The sequence below is a fragment of the Chelonoidis abingdonii genome, chromosome 10 (genome assembly GCF_003597395.2).
Source record: "Chelonoidis abingdonii isolate Lonesome George chromosome 10, CheloAbing_2.0, whole genome shotgun sequence".
Taxonomy (NCBI): Eukaryota; Metazoa; Chordata; order Testudines; family Testudinidae; genus Chelonoidis; species Chelonoidis abingdonii.
In genome coordinates this window covers 46912103-46928111 of record NC_133778.1, presented here as the reverse complement: position 1 = coordinate 46928111, position 16009 = coordinate 46912103, and the positions used below count along the sequence as shown (strand labels likewise).

At 40.5% G+C, this 16009-nt stretch overlaps 1 protein-coding gene across 5 annotated transcripts in view; it reads left to right on the top strand.

Moving 5' to 3' along the window:
• SLC4A10 (solute carrier family 4 member 10) overlaps positions 1-16009 on the top strand; it is a 334643-nt gene that overhangs the window by 145046 nt on the left and 173588 nt on the right. For 2 of the 5 annotated variants that reach the window (XM_032803548.2, XM_032803547.2), the window contains exon 1: positions 2852-3184. The exons of 2 other annotated variants lie outside the window; for them this stretch is intronic. In XM_032803548.2, coding sequence (XP_032659439.1) covers positions 3116-3184 — 69 coding nt within the window. In that variant the 5' untranslated portion in view covers positions 2852-3115. Of the gene's footprint in view, positions 1-2851; positions 3185-16009 lie in introns of those variants that run through there. One more of the 5 variants, XM_032803550.2, reaches the window with a different exon arrangement.

Genomic DNA, 16009 nt, shown 5'->3' with positions numbered 1-16009 from the left:
GATTAAAATAATTAGTCATGATTAATTGCACTACTAAACAATAATAAAATACCATTTATTTAAATATTTTTGGATGTTTTCTACCTTTTCAAATATATTGATTTCAATGAGAACACAAAATACAAAGTGTGCAGTTCTCATTTTATATTTATTTTTAGTACAACCTAATACAAGTACTGCAGTGCAATCTCTTTATAATGAAAGTTGAACTTACAAATGTAGAATTATGTACAAAAAAAACTGCATTCAAAAATAAAATAATGTAAAACTTTAGATCCTACAAGTCCACTCAGTCATACTTCAGCCTATCACTCAGACAAATAAGTTTGGTTACATTTGCAGGAGATAATGCTGCCCCCTATCATTTTTTACAATGTTCACTACAGTGGAGAGGCAGGCAATTCACATGGCAGCATTTGTAAGCGGGTTGTTGTCAGATTGTTTAATGCCAGATGTGCTAATGCTTCATGATGTCCGCTTCATTGCTTCAACCACCGATTCAAGGACATGCGTGCAATGCAGGGAGATGGTTCTTCTCTGTAATGATCAAAGACGATGTGGGAGCACGAGCACATTAATTCATACCATCTTAATCAGATGCCCCAGAGCATAAGGTTGATTTTCTTTTTGGTTTCGGTTCTGTTTAGTTTACTGCATCGAAGTTGCTCTTTTAGTAGACTTCTGAAGACATTCTCTTACACCTTAGCCATTCTCAGATTCTGAGGCTCTTCAGGATTCTTGGCTTGGTTGAGTGCCTATATCGATCTGAGGATTACAAATCTACATACAATCAAACCTTGTTTTGCATTTGTAAAGCTGCGTGTGAAAGTGTTTTCAAATGAACTTGTGTTGAGTATCATCTGAGACATCTAGATACAGAATACATGAGAGAATGTGTGTAAAAACAGGAACTGAAGACCAGTACAGTCCCCCCAGGATTCAGTCACAATTTATTACACTTTTTTTTATTCGAGATGAGGCATCATCAGCAATGGCCGCAATGTCCTCTGGAATGAAGGGACATATGAATCTTGAGTGCATCTGGCACGTAAATGCCTTGGAACACCAGCTACAAAAGTGCCCTGCGAATGCCTGTTCTCACTTTCAGATGACATTGTAAATAAGAAGCAGTCAGCAGTATCTCCTGTTTGTCTTAGCAATTGGCTGAACAAGAAGTAGGACTTGTAGGACTTGAGTGGACTTGTAGGCTCTAAAGCACAGGTGGGCAGAGTATGGCCCGCGGGACTGTCCTGCATGGCCCTTGAGCTCCCAGCTGGGGAAGCTAGCCCCCAGCCTCTCCCATGCTGTCCCTCCCCTGCAGCCATGCCACTGTGTGGACAGCACGGCGTGCGTCTGCCCATCTCCCAGGCTTTCCAATAATCCTATCTTGCTGCTCTGAGTGGCACTGTAAGGGAGTGGGAAGTGGGGATGGGGGAAGGTCCTGGAGGGCAGTCAGGGGACAGGGAGTGGTTGGATGGGGCAGAGGTTCTGGGGGTGGTGGTGATGAGGAGACAGTGAGCAGGGGGAGATAGGGGGTGGGGTCCTGGGAGGGGATGGTCAGGGGAAAAGGAGCAGGGGGGTTGGATGGATGGTGGGTTCTGAGGGGGGCAGTCAGGGGGCGGGAAGTGGGAGGAAGTGGATTGGGGGAAGAGGCCAGGCTGTTTGGGGAGGCATAGCCCTCCTTACCTGGCCCTCCACACTGTTTCGCAACCCCAGTGTGGCCCTTGGGCCAAAAAGTTTGCCCACTCCTGCTCTAAAGTTTTACATTGTTTTGTTTTTGAGTGCAGTTATGTAACAAAAAAAAATCTACATTTGTAAATTATACTTTCATGATAAAGAGATTGCACTACAGTACTTGTATGAGATGAATTGAAAAATAGTATTACTTTTGTTTATCATTTTTCCAGTGCAAATATTTGTAATAAAAACAATAATATAAAGTGAGAACTGTACACTTTGTATTCTGTGTTGTAATAAAAATCAATGTATTTTAAAATGTAGAAAAACATCCAGACTATTTTAATAAATTTCAGTTGGTATTCTATTGCTTAACAGTGCGATTAATCACGATTAATTAATGGCACCAGTTAACTGCGATTAGTCGACAGTCTTAATTCTGAGAAATGACATTTTGTCCATGTATCATTGTTCTAGCTCTGTATCTGTCTTAATGTTAATCTAACAGTAATTGTTTTATAACTGTCCTGCTGTGCACTGGTATAAAATAACTAAAATACCTGTATTATAATATATAGTTAAAATACTATTGTGTATTAATTAATTTTTTTAAAATTACTGAAAGGGCATTGGAAGTCTTGCTGTCTTGAAAGGTCTATAGGAACTAAACAAATCCAGATACATGATTGTTTTGTTTGGTATCAAAACATATTTTTACTGTCCTAATACTGACATGTTCTCAAGATATGCTGTTGTCAGGGCTGTTAACATGGAACAATGCAGTGAGCATGCAAATTCTTGAAAAGAAACACAAAAATTATTTAAGCAAGCAATATTTTTCATTTAATAAGAACTGAGATTTATATAAAAAGGCTGTTTAAGTGCCATAGAGGTATTTAAATGCTTTGCTGCTTTGGAATTGTTTATGATCTTTCTTGTAATTTTCCCTTGGATCACATTTTGATGCTTCTTCTGGATAGGAATATTGCTTGTTGAGAAGTGGTCATGCAAATAAAATGTCATAACCAGGATACGTCACATTTGCTGTTTGCTAATGCAAACTAGGTTGCGTAATATCAGTCTCCTTTAGCTGACCAGATATAAAAACAAAATCCATAAGGACACTCTAGTTTTTATAGTAATGCAAATGAAGAGGTGAAGGATGTGGCTTGCTCTGTTTGGATGATGCAGGATTGCTTTAAGCAGTAAGCTTACTGTTTTCAGATAGCATTAAAGCATCAATGATATAGCTGTATCAGTCCCCTTGAATACTGGATGCCTTTGATCACACAGAGGAAACTATATTTAAGATCCGATTTCTTGATGGCAATGATTTCAGCAGTTATTGATGGATAGATCGGCTGTTGATGCTTTATTCACTAGCCTACAAGATGCTGACAGAGAGATGGCTATGTGATGTTCTTTTATAAGAAAGGAAATGGAATATTTGGGGGTTTCTGGAAATAGGAAGGTCATGCAGCTTGGAACCAGTGAGCCATTCCAATCTGTAAGTCATCAGGTATGACCTCATGATTTATACAGTACTAATTTCTAGCATAGTGTTTGTTTTTCAGTGGTAGGCTATATTAGTTTGTGTTACTATTTATTGTTGGATTTTCTGCAGGATTTAGAAGATAGACTGTTTACCTAATACATAAGCAAACCAAATATTTTTTGGAAATTTAACATGCAGTTAATTGCCAGTGGACTAGCATAAGACTACTGATTATATTTTAAATGTAAATTTTAATATGTATATATTTTTTTCCGGTTCAAACATGGTAATAGATTTTGAGGTTATAGCTTTTGATATGATGTAAAATAACACAGAACGAGAGGATGGTATTGCATTTTATGTTGCATTATCGTTACACAACACCTTTACACCTAATTGTTAACTAATATTGTACATCACTCTTATGAAAGCACATTGTAAAGCAGTTGTTTTACCTACCATGGCAGGTTATTTAAAACAGTTTATCACATTGTGTAAGGAGTCTGAGTTATTCTGCAAGAAGAGATCTTTGCTTTATGTTGCACTAGCAGGTTTTTGCTCTATTTCTGGTCAGTTTTAAGAATAGAAGCTAATTGAAAATGAAAGCAAAAGTTTGGCAAGCTACCTCTGACTTTTAATTTATTAGTGTTGGTGACTAATAATTATACTAATAGCCTGAAAACCAGAGGTGATTAATAATTTAAATATTTAGAATTTCCCAAAATGTAATTAAATGTATTTTAATATGCTATAGCATTTTATATGTTAATCACTGTCAACCTTATTGCAAAGGTGTTGTTATGGGGTTTATTAATGTACTGTGGAGTCAGGTAATAAAGCGTAACTATAGAAATGAAAGCAACTGGGATGGTACTTTATGTAAGTTTTTTAATGCAGCAATAATAGCCTAATTTTATGTGCTGGACACAAAATGAAATTGAAAATACTGTAATCAGCTTAGCTGTGTTCCTTACAAATGGTGGATAAGAGTCATGGGAAGGAGTTCAATTTTGGGCATCCTGTATACAGTTTAAGGAGATTATATTTGAAATTATGAGAGATTTTTACAAATGATATTTAGTCCCATTTTAGCAAATTCTAGTTTTTTTTCCCCCAGAAGATTTCCATGGAATCACATTTGGTTATATGTTTTAAAAACTACACTCAGGATTGAAGGTAACATGAAATGCTTCCTGTTACCTGCTTTACCCTCTGCAAATGACAATTTTCACATATAATTGGAGCCCAATTTGGCACCAATAGTAGGTATTTCCTGACCTCAAAGCACAGGATTAAATAAGCAAGGATTTAAAATGTTGTTTTATGTTTCAAAAATGTAAATATATAAAATGCATAAGGGGATTTTCATGATTCTTTTGTCTGGATTTTTCAGTTAAAGGCATATTCCAGTTTCCTAGAGTTTAATGATAGTCAATTGGAAAGTGTGCTGGAGAACACAGAAGAGGTCTAAAACTCCAGCATGTGCAGGGAATTGATTCAGTAAAAGTGGCTGTCACATCATTTTTAATTAAAAACATATTTTTAAACAATATTCTACTTACAGATATTGACTGTAATTTATAGGTTTCCCAGTCTACTTATCCAGCTTATGTTCTTATTAATAATAGGGAAGATTGCCATCCTCTTAAGCTTGAGTAGTTTTGGAATGATTTAACTATACCTTTCAGTTGCTACAAGACTTGTTTAATCTGTTAGAATTTATTTTCAGTATTTTAATGTATTAGTCACAATGAGTACATTCTGTTTCTTGGCATTACTGTGAAATTCCTGAAAGTATTGGTTTCATGGTATTTTGGTGCTTTTCAGTGTATTCAAGACCTTCTCAAAAGAACCAAATCACCCAAGCTTCTTTGTTCTTTTATACAACTGTAATTTAAACTGTTGATATACCTATAATTTTGGACCTGCTCCTATGATCCTCCTTGCTCAGGTAAAACTCTTTGCCTTAATGGGAGTTTTGCCTGAGTAAGAACTGCAGGGTCATGCCCTTTCATAGAACTGGATCCTATTTCATCAGAAAAAGAAAACATTTCTATTAGTTCTTCAGGGCAGAGACTGTCTCCTTACTATGTGTTTGCACAGCACCTAGCACAATGGTGTCCAGTCTTGGCTGGAGCCCTAAGTACTGTGGTTGTAAAAGTAATAATCAGATAATTAAAATTTTTGGACATGAATTGAAGGGGAATCCTGCATCCAACTGAATCTGTAAGAGGAAATAGAATGGCCGATTATAATTACTTGAGCTAGAATTTGTCTAGGACACTAGGATTGACATTCTACCTCTTTTAAAAAGTGCTGTGGAGTTATTAATGATCATAGGTGCTCAAGATTGTGGCCTTATCTCTCATTCAAAGACAATCCAGCAGTTTAGGTGTTAAGCTGTTTTTTTGGAGGATCAGAAGGCAACAGACCAGAGGAGTACATTTAGGAAGAGCAGTTCATTTTTGGGGCAACATACAGCAGCAAGATGTAGATATATGCTTGAGATTTGGGATCTCTATAATATGATTTGAATAGTTAAACATAGAGGAGCCACATTTACTTGTAAAGATAAAGGTGAAAATCTGCTGTCAGATATACCAGTGTAACTTTGATTTAGTTGAAGTTAATGGAGTTACATTGGTGTACCCGAGAGCAGAATTTGGGCCATCGTTTATAATGGTCGTTCTTTTTTTAAACGAGCTTATTCCAAACATCATTAACTAAAGAATGCTATGCTAAGGAGAAAGGAGCACTCATCAATATGACTGCTGCAATCGCAGGCCGTGCATGCATTTGATTAATCATTATGATTTTTCTGGCTATTAATATTTTGTTTATAATACTATAACTCGTAGGAATGTCAGTCCTGGACCACGACTCCATTGTGCTAGGTGCTGTACAAACACAGAACAAAAAGACTGTCCCTGCTCCAGAGGGTTACAATTCTGAGATCTACAGATTCCCCTCCCCTACTTCCCCGTTTTTTGTAGAAATTATCTTGGCTTTTTGGACTGAACAAGTCCCGGGAGATAAATGAATGCTTGGAAATTCTGGATGGCCATAGAGGAGCAGAACGTTTGCAGAACTGTTTGAGGGAGAGAGTAGTGTCTTCCTCCATCTACTAACTCCTCATCCCTCCACAACTCGCTGTGTTGAATCTGCTTGCTTCCCCTTCCAGCCCCTGCAAGATCAGCACAGCCTATAGGAGTGAGCATTCTGGTGCAGAAACAACCAGTTCACAAATCTTACCTGGAAGTAAAGGCAGTGTGATGAAACAAGTATTCCAGTCTGCTGTGGCTACTGGAAAGGGTTCCCTAACTGGAATTTTGCTGAGAGTCGCCTTCCTCCCTCTTTCTCAGCAAGAAAGAGCACACATTCTTAAACACGTAGTGCCTGCTTTTCACCCATTCTTGTTTATATAACTTGAAGATGGACATTTTAACATTGACTTCTTTGTCACTGACAAAGGAGCCAATATGGTCAAACACTTAATTGTCGCAGTGGGGCAAATGCTCATAGGAATGACTGTCATGTGGAATGGGCAGATTGTATGAGAAGAGTACGGTATTATTACAGCTCACCCTGCCCCCCCAACACTCTCACTCACCCTGCCCCCACAAAGGCTGCCATTTTTCACTTCACTGCAGCAGCTTCTTACCCTCAGAGAGCCATGCTCCTTAGTGCAGATTTTTGGCAATGGTGGGACGTCACTAGGGTGAAAAGGAACTGCTGGCTGAGTTCTGCAGCCAGTAAAACTTGAAGCTAGAAGGAATCAGCTCCTTTAGGAATGAATTGGAGGCATGCCAATGTGGGCCTGACCCGCCCCACTGGGCTCCCACCCTGTTGGGAGGTGGTCACCCTCTACTCAATCATCATAGTAACTGCTTGGCCCCTGATTTCTCTTGCTGTTCAGCACTGTATTCTTCCCCTTGCAAACTTGCTGACTAGGGAGTCTGTCTCTCACTTTATCAGCTTCCTCCCTTCTGCAGCACACCTGTCATCTTCAATCCCACAGGAGATGCTTGTCCCATCCCCTTGTCCAGATCAGCCTACCATAAACTGTACTGAGCTGGACTAGCAATTTTACCTGTCTTCATAATGGACTCCATCAGCACCTTTACCTACTGCACAGATTCCTGTTCTGTCCTCCAGGAGGTGAAACACTCTCCTACTAACTCCTTAATCCTCTCATCTCTAGCAAATGTGGGTATCAGTATCTTCACACCATCCATGTGAGAGATAGTCCTGTGTGGGGAGACATCAATGCAGAATTCACTCCTCTGAGCTGGGTCAGTTCCATGGATGGTGCCCTGGGGACAATTAGTACCATGGCAGTATCTACACTTTCATCTTGTGGTCACCAACACCACTCATAAAGGCGTTAACACCATCAGATACTATTGCAACAGAATACAGCACCTTGAATATTTCCTGTGCAAGCAGTTGGTTATGTTTAGCTCAGGGATACCACAATAAACACTATGGTAGGCTGTGAAGTCCTCACAGCAGGCCAAATCCAGTGTAGTATGGAGCATCTGTTAAATACCTCTAAATTCCATGGATGGGTATGCCTCACCAGTCACTTGAACAAAAGCAGGCTCTACATCATATGAATGGGAGAAAGATACCCATGTAGTTAAGGCAGAACAGCAGGAAGACTTGGGTTCTATACATTTCAGTTGTGCCACAGATTTCCTGTGTGAGTTATTTGGAGGCTAATCTTAAATTTGTTAAAGCACTTTGAGTTACTGGGAGGGATGGAAGATGCTAAAGGAAAATACTGTATTGATATGGGTACTAGTAATACAGTGATATATGTGGTATAGACATGTCTAAATTAGCAATGTTCATATTGCAGGACATAGACACTTGATTGTGTTATATGTCACTATATTTGGCTCTTGATGGATGCGCTAGTGAGAGTGATAGGTCTCTCTTGACTGCAGCATGCACAATCTCACACAGCAGCATCACTGATCTGAATAATTTCTGCAGTGCATATTCTCCAGCCTTCCATGTCTTAACTGTTGTAGCAGACAAAACAGGAAACTGAATATGTCCTAGATCCCTGCTGAGACTGCTGCTATTGTACATGTTCGGGTATAAGTCAGCACATTAAGTCTGTATGTGCCTCTGACAGAACAGATTATATCTTTCGCTGGCACTGGAACCTCACTTTGAATGTGTGGGCTGCATCTTTGTACTAAACTACTGTGCTGAGAAATGGGATATCATGTGGGAGAAGAGGAGGAGGAGAGTCAGGATAGGCAGTAGGATAGTCCAGTGAGTCATCACAAGACCCTACAGCGATGAGAGATTCACTTGTGACTAGAAGCATTAAAATTCTTTCCAGGAGAGGGGCTAGAGCTGATTGAAAAATGGAAGAAAAAAAGTGAAAATTCCTCTCTCTCCACGTTTCAACCAACTGGAGTTCCCTGTCTAAATTTCCCTCCAGAATGATGTGAAATGAGACCCATTTTGAATTATATATGGATGAAGACTGAAAATACTCAACCTGTAAGCCTATCTCTTGTATATGAGCCTCTAAGCTACAGTTAAACTCTTCACCTAATTGACTGACACCAGGTAAAGCGTAAGGCAAGTTAGAACATACAAGAAAACCCCTGCACCAGCCTGGGCAGCACTAATACCATCACTGGGGCTCCACACAAGGGCAGGGTTCTTCTTGTGAGGGTTCCACTTGCAAGACTGGGTCCTAAGGATGATGTTTCATTGGTAGGAATAGCATAATTGCATTAACATATACGGTATTCTGAAAAGTACTGGTTCCAATCAGTTCCTTTAGCTTGTGTGTGGTGTTAATGGTTTTTTGTCTCTGCATAAAAATCTTCAATAAACTGGATATAAATTAATAAATTCATTATCATTGGGCTGTCAGGAGAGAGAGAGGGATGAGGAGAAAGAATGTGAGAAACTGTGGCCCAGTTCTGAAGCAGAGAAATCTTTTTATGTACACATTGATCTATACAGCGAGGAGATCAATGGGGAAACGTTTTGTCAAAAAATGTCTAAAGTTTTACAAGCCTCCAAATCTCACTAGCTGTTCCCAAACCCACTTTACATGTTTGTTCAATGTTGTTGGATCTGCTGCATTTGATGTGTCATTTGGGAACTTTCATGCTACTCGGGGGGTTTTGGTGACATTTCTCCTGTAGTAAATAGGTAATTTATGTTGTGTGTATTGGAATCATAAGGTGTGAATTTTGATAGTTTGCATGAATTTGCTACATGTTTTGTTCAGTTCTTCCTACTAAATTGGTTTAGCTTTTTAAAAATTAAAGTTTATGGTTCATTAGTCCTTTATGTAGACTGGGGTCCTTGGAATTTATATTCTGTAAAAAATGCTTTGAAATCATGGGTGGTTTAATTTAAAAAACAGCTACTAAACCTCACACAAGCTATTTTTCATAACTTTTCTACTACAGAAATTTACTAGGCAATACTACTTGTTTGTAATTTTTCTGTGCATTTAGGAACCCCCATTTTCAATGGTTACTGTAACATGCTTTCCATACTTAATTTTCTGATCTGAATTTTCTTCACAGAGAAATGTTTTAAACCTTAACATTTATTTTCACTAACAAAAATGCAAGAATCATTACCTTTTATAGATTTAATATACTTAGTTGGCTGGGTTCTAAGCCACACATTATGAGTTAGCCCATAATATGATCTGTTTGAAATGTTGTTGTTACAGTGTTGATCCCAGGAGATGAGAGAGACAAGATGGGTGAGATAATATTTTTTTACTGGTGGAAGGTACAAGTTTTTGAGCTTCACAGATCTCTTCTTCAGAAGACTCTTCTTCCTGCCCCAGGGCTGAAGAAGAACTCTGTGTAGCTCAAAACCTTGTACCTTCCACCAGCAGAAGTTGGTGTAATAAAAATATTATCTCACCTACCTTTTGTGTCTCATAATAGCAGCTGTAATTTTTTTTAGGCCTTGATATTCAGAGGAAGGATATTTCCAGTAGTTAGGACACTTATGAAACTTGGGTTTAATTTTTTGCTGTCACAGACTTCCTCTGTGACTTTGGGTTGGGATGTAAGCAGGGCTGGCCAAACATTTTTCTTTTTAGAAACAACACAGTTTTATTGAAACTGAAATGCTTTGTGGAAACGTATGGGTTTCTATGAAAATGTAGTTGGGAAGATTTCTTAGATCTGGGATGGAATTCCAGGGAGGAAGAGAGAGGCGCCCACCCCAGAACAGCCTGGTGGTTAGAGCACTTACTTGGGACTCTGGTTCAAGTCCCTGCACTGCCTGATTTGAAGTGAGGAACACTGGGTTATAAAGTCAGTCTGTCTTTCTCTCTCTGGTCCCATGAATATGTAGTCATTTACACAACATGGAACGGCTCCAACAAGAGAGACTGACTCAATAGCCCAGTGGCTGAACACTTGCCTGAGATGTGGGATACTCAGGTGAGTGACCTAATCTCCAGACTATTGCTATTCATGGGTGGGTGATTGCTGTTCTCATATATTTTTGCAAAAAAAATTCTAAAGATCTTGGTTTCATTCCCCAGTGGAATGAAAACAAACTCTGAAAACTTGGAATTGTTTTCTGGCCAAGTGCTTTGCCTAATTGGGGTCTTTTAAAGTAAACTTCTGTTTAAAAAGGGGCTTCCTATCTGTAAGGAACAAGTCAGGAAAAAATAGGAATGATTGTAGACAGCAAATGAAATAGGCAGTGTGCTCACAATGCAATGCCTTAATTAGAAAATGTTACCCTGAGACATACAAAAAAGAGTGTTGGGGAGATTATAAGCTTTCATATGGTTGCCTCTGGAATAGTGCATACAGTTTTGGAAGGTATAGAAAATCTACAAAAAATACACAGTAGGGAAAACTGAGCTGTTCATCTAGGTTGCCTATTCTGAAAAGACCTAGACTATGGTTATTGCATCTTGTTATTAATCTTTTCTTTTGTGGCTCTGATTTCTTCCAGTCTGTCTTCCACCTCACCAGAAATATGTCTCTTTGTGGCAGTTGACCCTTTAAGTTCCTCTGTAAAAGCTGAAGCAGAAAATTAATTTGCCTTTTTAGCCATGTCTACATCATCTTCTGAAAATAAATTAACCCTGTAATCTCTTAGAGGCTTTTTTGTTTCCCTCACTGACCTCTTTTTATGTTCACAAAAATCTCCAGTCACTAATCACTAGTTTAATCTTCCTTTCATTTTTCTGTTTTTGACTTACTATATTACACATGTTTATGGGTCTCTTCTGTAATCAAGCTGCAAATGTAACAACATGTAGCAGATTTGGAGAGGAGGTCAGATCACTTCATTTAAGCTCTCCTGTTTTTGAATTCTTCTGTACTGAATTTGCTTTCCCAGGTCACTTAAAAATAATGGATAAGAAATTAATAAGGTAGAGCGTAATCATGAACTGTAAAACTGCCAAATGAAAACAGTATCTGGTGGGGTAATTGTGGACAGGGCTAGAAATGGGATCTTTATTCCATTTGGGGGGGAGGGAAAGAGTTCTTAGTTTTCATAGAAATATAGCACTTGCTTCTAGCCTAGTTGGTGAAAGCTGAATGGATTCAGGTGAGGTAGATGGCTATTTCCCTGCCTATTTAGAGTGAATCCTGAGACGGGGGCGGGGGGGGGGTGAGGGAGCAAGCCACTTGCTGGCCTTATGAAAGTGAGACCAATTGCTGAAGGGAGTAGAGGGGATGCTCCTTCATTTCTTTCTCTCCTCTTCCATCCCCTAAGGAAACCATGCCACTTCAATTAGGAACTGTTTGTGTTGGACCATTGGAGAGGGCAGGTTCTTAGAGGTCATGTTGGAAGAGGCGATTCTGAGAGAGTCTTTAGACACACTTTTTCCAACCTTATAACAGGTTTGGGGTGACTTCTGTTTGAAGGATGGGCAAAGGTTCAAACTGTTTTTATAAATTTTCACTGAACTGGTTTCCTGTTCCTACTTCTAGTTATTTTCTGAGTTTGCTCAGGTTTGAGTTGTGCCCATTCTTGTATTCCCTGTAGAAACTCATTATATGTAATTTTTAACTTAGGGTTTTTCCCCCACCTTTTGGTTAGCAGCAATTTTAAAGCATATGCAGTGCCAAATCCTTGGCTGTTTCCACCCTTTGGAACCTCATTGACTTCAGTGAGATTGCACAGAGTATAAGAGGGCAAATTTGATCTCTTCTTTTTGGAGATCTCTTACTGGGGCATGTATGTGTGTGTGCATATATATACACATATGTATGTTTTCCCCAAGAGCAAGAGTAGTTCTTGCTTATTTTCCTACTGATCTTGCCAAATGATTTTCTTTGTGGCTTGTCTTACTTGTGTGTATTTTACCTGAATAGTAGGTCTGTATTTACGATTCTTAACATGGAAGGCCCTTCATTTTTCATTCAGTTTTATTAGAGTAACCCCCCTGGGGTTTAGAGAGCATGGCTCCTTTAAAACCTCTTCCTGAGGCAAGTGCTGATGGTTCCATAAAGTAGTAGTCCTGGTTGTTCGAGGGGCGTGGCGAGAGGTGGAGTAACAGGGCGTGTGTGTCTGTAGCTTCAGACAGAAGGGCTGCAGCAAGCAGGTATTGAGATAGTGAAGCAGCTGAGAACCTTCCCAAAGCCTTGGAGGGACAGAGCTGTCGGCTGGGGATGCCCCAGGACAGGAGCCAGGAGGAGCAGTGTGCCAAGGAGGAATCACCTAAGGACAAATCAGAGCCAGACCCAGTATCATTGTTGCCCAGAGTGACCTAGCATTGGGAATCAAGGGGGTGGTTGTAGCCAGCTAAATGGGGAGGTTGTTGCTCTTTGTGGGTTTGCAGAGAGTCACAGAATTGAGCACCAGAGGGGTTTGTTGCAGTAAATTTATTGGTGCTGAAGATGACCAGGAGCACCCAAGACTCCATGCCGCACTTGAACTCTGCTCAGGATTCCTGAGCTCTGAGTCTACAGGCATTCTCGGTGTGACGATGTGGTTCTGGTGGGACCCAACTGAGAGTACCAAATCAGGACCAATTGCTCAAACAGGGCACTGTTTCACCCCACTGGCTAACTGCAAGTTACACAAGCAATTTCCTTAGACACTCCAGTCTCCCAGTATCACCACCAGTCCCACACGTCCTGGGGATGAATGGTTATGAAAACCAACACCCCAGTAAAAGAAAAAGGTTCTCTCGATCCCAAAGGACCAAGCCCAGACCAGCAATCAATAGTTTTTCGGAATATTTAAATAAGTGATACACAAGTTTGGCATCATCATTAGTGCATCGGGCCAACATACAGAGTATGGGGGACACTGTATTTGGTTATGGATTAGCATATAGTACTACAGGCTGTAATGTCCCCAATGCGGGGTGACGGTGTGGTGGTCAAGTTATAGTAGGGAGCAGTGAGGGTACTCGCTCATCTAATGGTATCAATATCAGCATTGAGCAAGCAGCCGTTATGGGCACAGGGTGACCCTCACGAGGTGAATCCAGATCGGTGGGTTCAGATAGTATAGTAGGGTTGTAAGGGTTTTCCCCTCCCCCGTGGTGCTAGAGCCACATCGCGCACTTCTAGTTGCGTGGTGCGTGATGTGTTCGGTGTAGATGTCCCTGGACCACCGGATATGGTCCGAGACCATTCAAACGTCTCATGATCGTGCATAGCGACGGCCCACCCCACAGGCCCTACACCTCAGATCTACCCACATCCACGCTTGTGCACATCCTTTAGCATCTAAAATCTAAGTATTCATAAAAGAAAAAGATAGAGATGAGAGCTAGAATTGGTTAAACTGAATCAATTACATACAGTAGTAATGGCAATTCCTTGGTTCAGGCTTGTACACGATGAAGTAAATCCCAGGTTTAAATCCAGTCTCTGGAGAACATTCCCCTGCTGGGATGGTCATCAGTCCTTTGTGCCAGCTTCAATTTAGCAAAGTCCCTCAGAGAAGAAGCAGATTGAAGACAAAATGGAATCAGGCCTTTGCCTTATATAGACTTTTCCAGTGTAGAACACTCCTTTGTCTACTGTGAAGTTAAGCAAAATGGAGTTTTCAGTCACATGGGCAGTTTCTGCTCACTCCAGTGAGTCACAGCGCTATCCGCCTTCTCTCGATGTGGTCGATTGTGTAGTTATGGTCCTTTAATGGGCCACAAGCGGGCAAGCAGAGCTGACCCAGCTTGTCTGGGGTCTCCCAGATACTGCAGCACCAATTTAAAATACAGACAGTATACAGCCAATATTCATAACTTCAGCTACAAAAATGATACAGATATACAGATAGCATAATCATAACCAGTAACCCGTAACCTGGTCTTAGACACCTTATATGACCCCCTTTACATAGGATTTGGTGCCACTACAGAACCTTGGTTGCAACCCATGTTCTATATGGTCCCAGTTTATATCAATAACGTCACACTCGGGGTTTACCTTTCATATTGTGGTACCACTGGGCCTGTGGGTCCGCGTGTTGGAAGTCACCCTATTTTACCGCTCCCTCTCGCTTTTCCCCTGTTGTTTTCTCCATCCATTCTTCTGGAAATAAATATATCCCTTTCCTATATTGATTGTAATGTTCAGGTGTGTGTGTGTTTACTCCATAGGGGTTGGAACAGGTGCCTCTGGGGTGGAAGGGAGTTTACCTGCTGCGTTCCTGTGCTCATCTTTTTTTGGGTGGAGGTGCTTGCAGAGCAGACTCTATCTTGGCCACATCGGTGCTAAAGTTACATGAATTCAACGCAGGGGAAACCCACTTCTCATAGGCAATATCCACACATGCTGTAGCTGCAGGGCTAGTCTTGGGTTATGTGAAGCTAAAAGGGAGGAGGTTAAATAAGAATCTCAACTCTGAATCTTTTCAGGTGACACTGAGGCTATGGCTACACTAGAGAGCTTACAGTGGTGCTGCTGTAAGCTCTCTAGTGTAGCTGCTGTACACTGATGGGAGAGAGCTGTCCTGTTGATTTTAATCAACCCACCTTCCATGAGCGGTGATAGCTATGTTGGCGGGAGAAGCTCTCCCATTGACACAGTACTGTCCACACCAATGCTTAGGTTGGTGTAACTTATGCTGCTCAGGAGGGTGGCTTATTCACACCCCTGTGCAACATAAGTCATACTGACATAAGTGGTAGTCAGACATAACCTGAGGGTCAGATCAGTGCATCTGAACCTGTCCCTACTGTTCTGATCCTAGTTGGATCCAAATCAGACTGGCCTATTTTCTGATTTGCCACTTAAGATGGAAAAAGTCTCATGATATTATCTGATTTCTTGAGACTACCACCATTCAGAGGCAAACTCGTACAAGAACACCTGGGAGATTTCAGCACCCTTGAATCCAGATGCGAACAGCTACCTTGATTTAGCCATGAACCCAAGACCTATCTAATCTATATTGGAATGCTACCCTGCCAACCCTAGAAACAAGTGTGCACCACAATTTAAAAAAAAACAAAACACCCCACCCCAGGCATGTGCACATTGTGATTTGTTCTCCATAAGAGTCATGTCTGGCCTCTTAAATTTATCTGCTGCACTATGGTACTGCTAAATGTCTGTGCCTCTGACTCCTATGTGTGCATGTTAGTGACTCTAATAACATCTCTGATTACCAATGTGATGGAGAAGGGATGTACTCAGCTGGCATCTTTTCTCTCAAGTGAAGTTAAATCCTAAAGCTTTCATTTTGTTAGAGAAAATCTTTGACCCCCCATGTGGAGCCCTACAATATAGCCTCAGTTGGGAACCAAAAGCTCTGTCATGCTGCCCCATATAGCTTTGGTTCAAAATCCATCAGCTGACCTATCCCAAAACTATACTTAGAGCTATTGTTTTCAATGCTGTGCTTTAA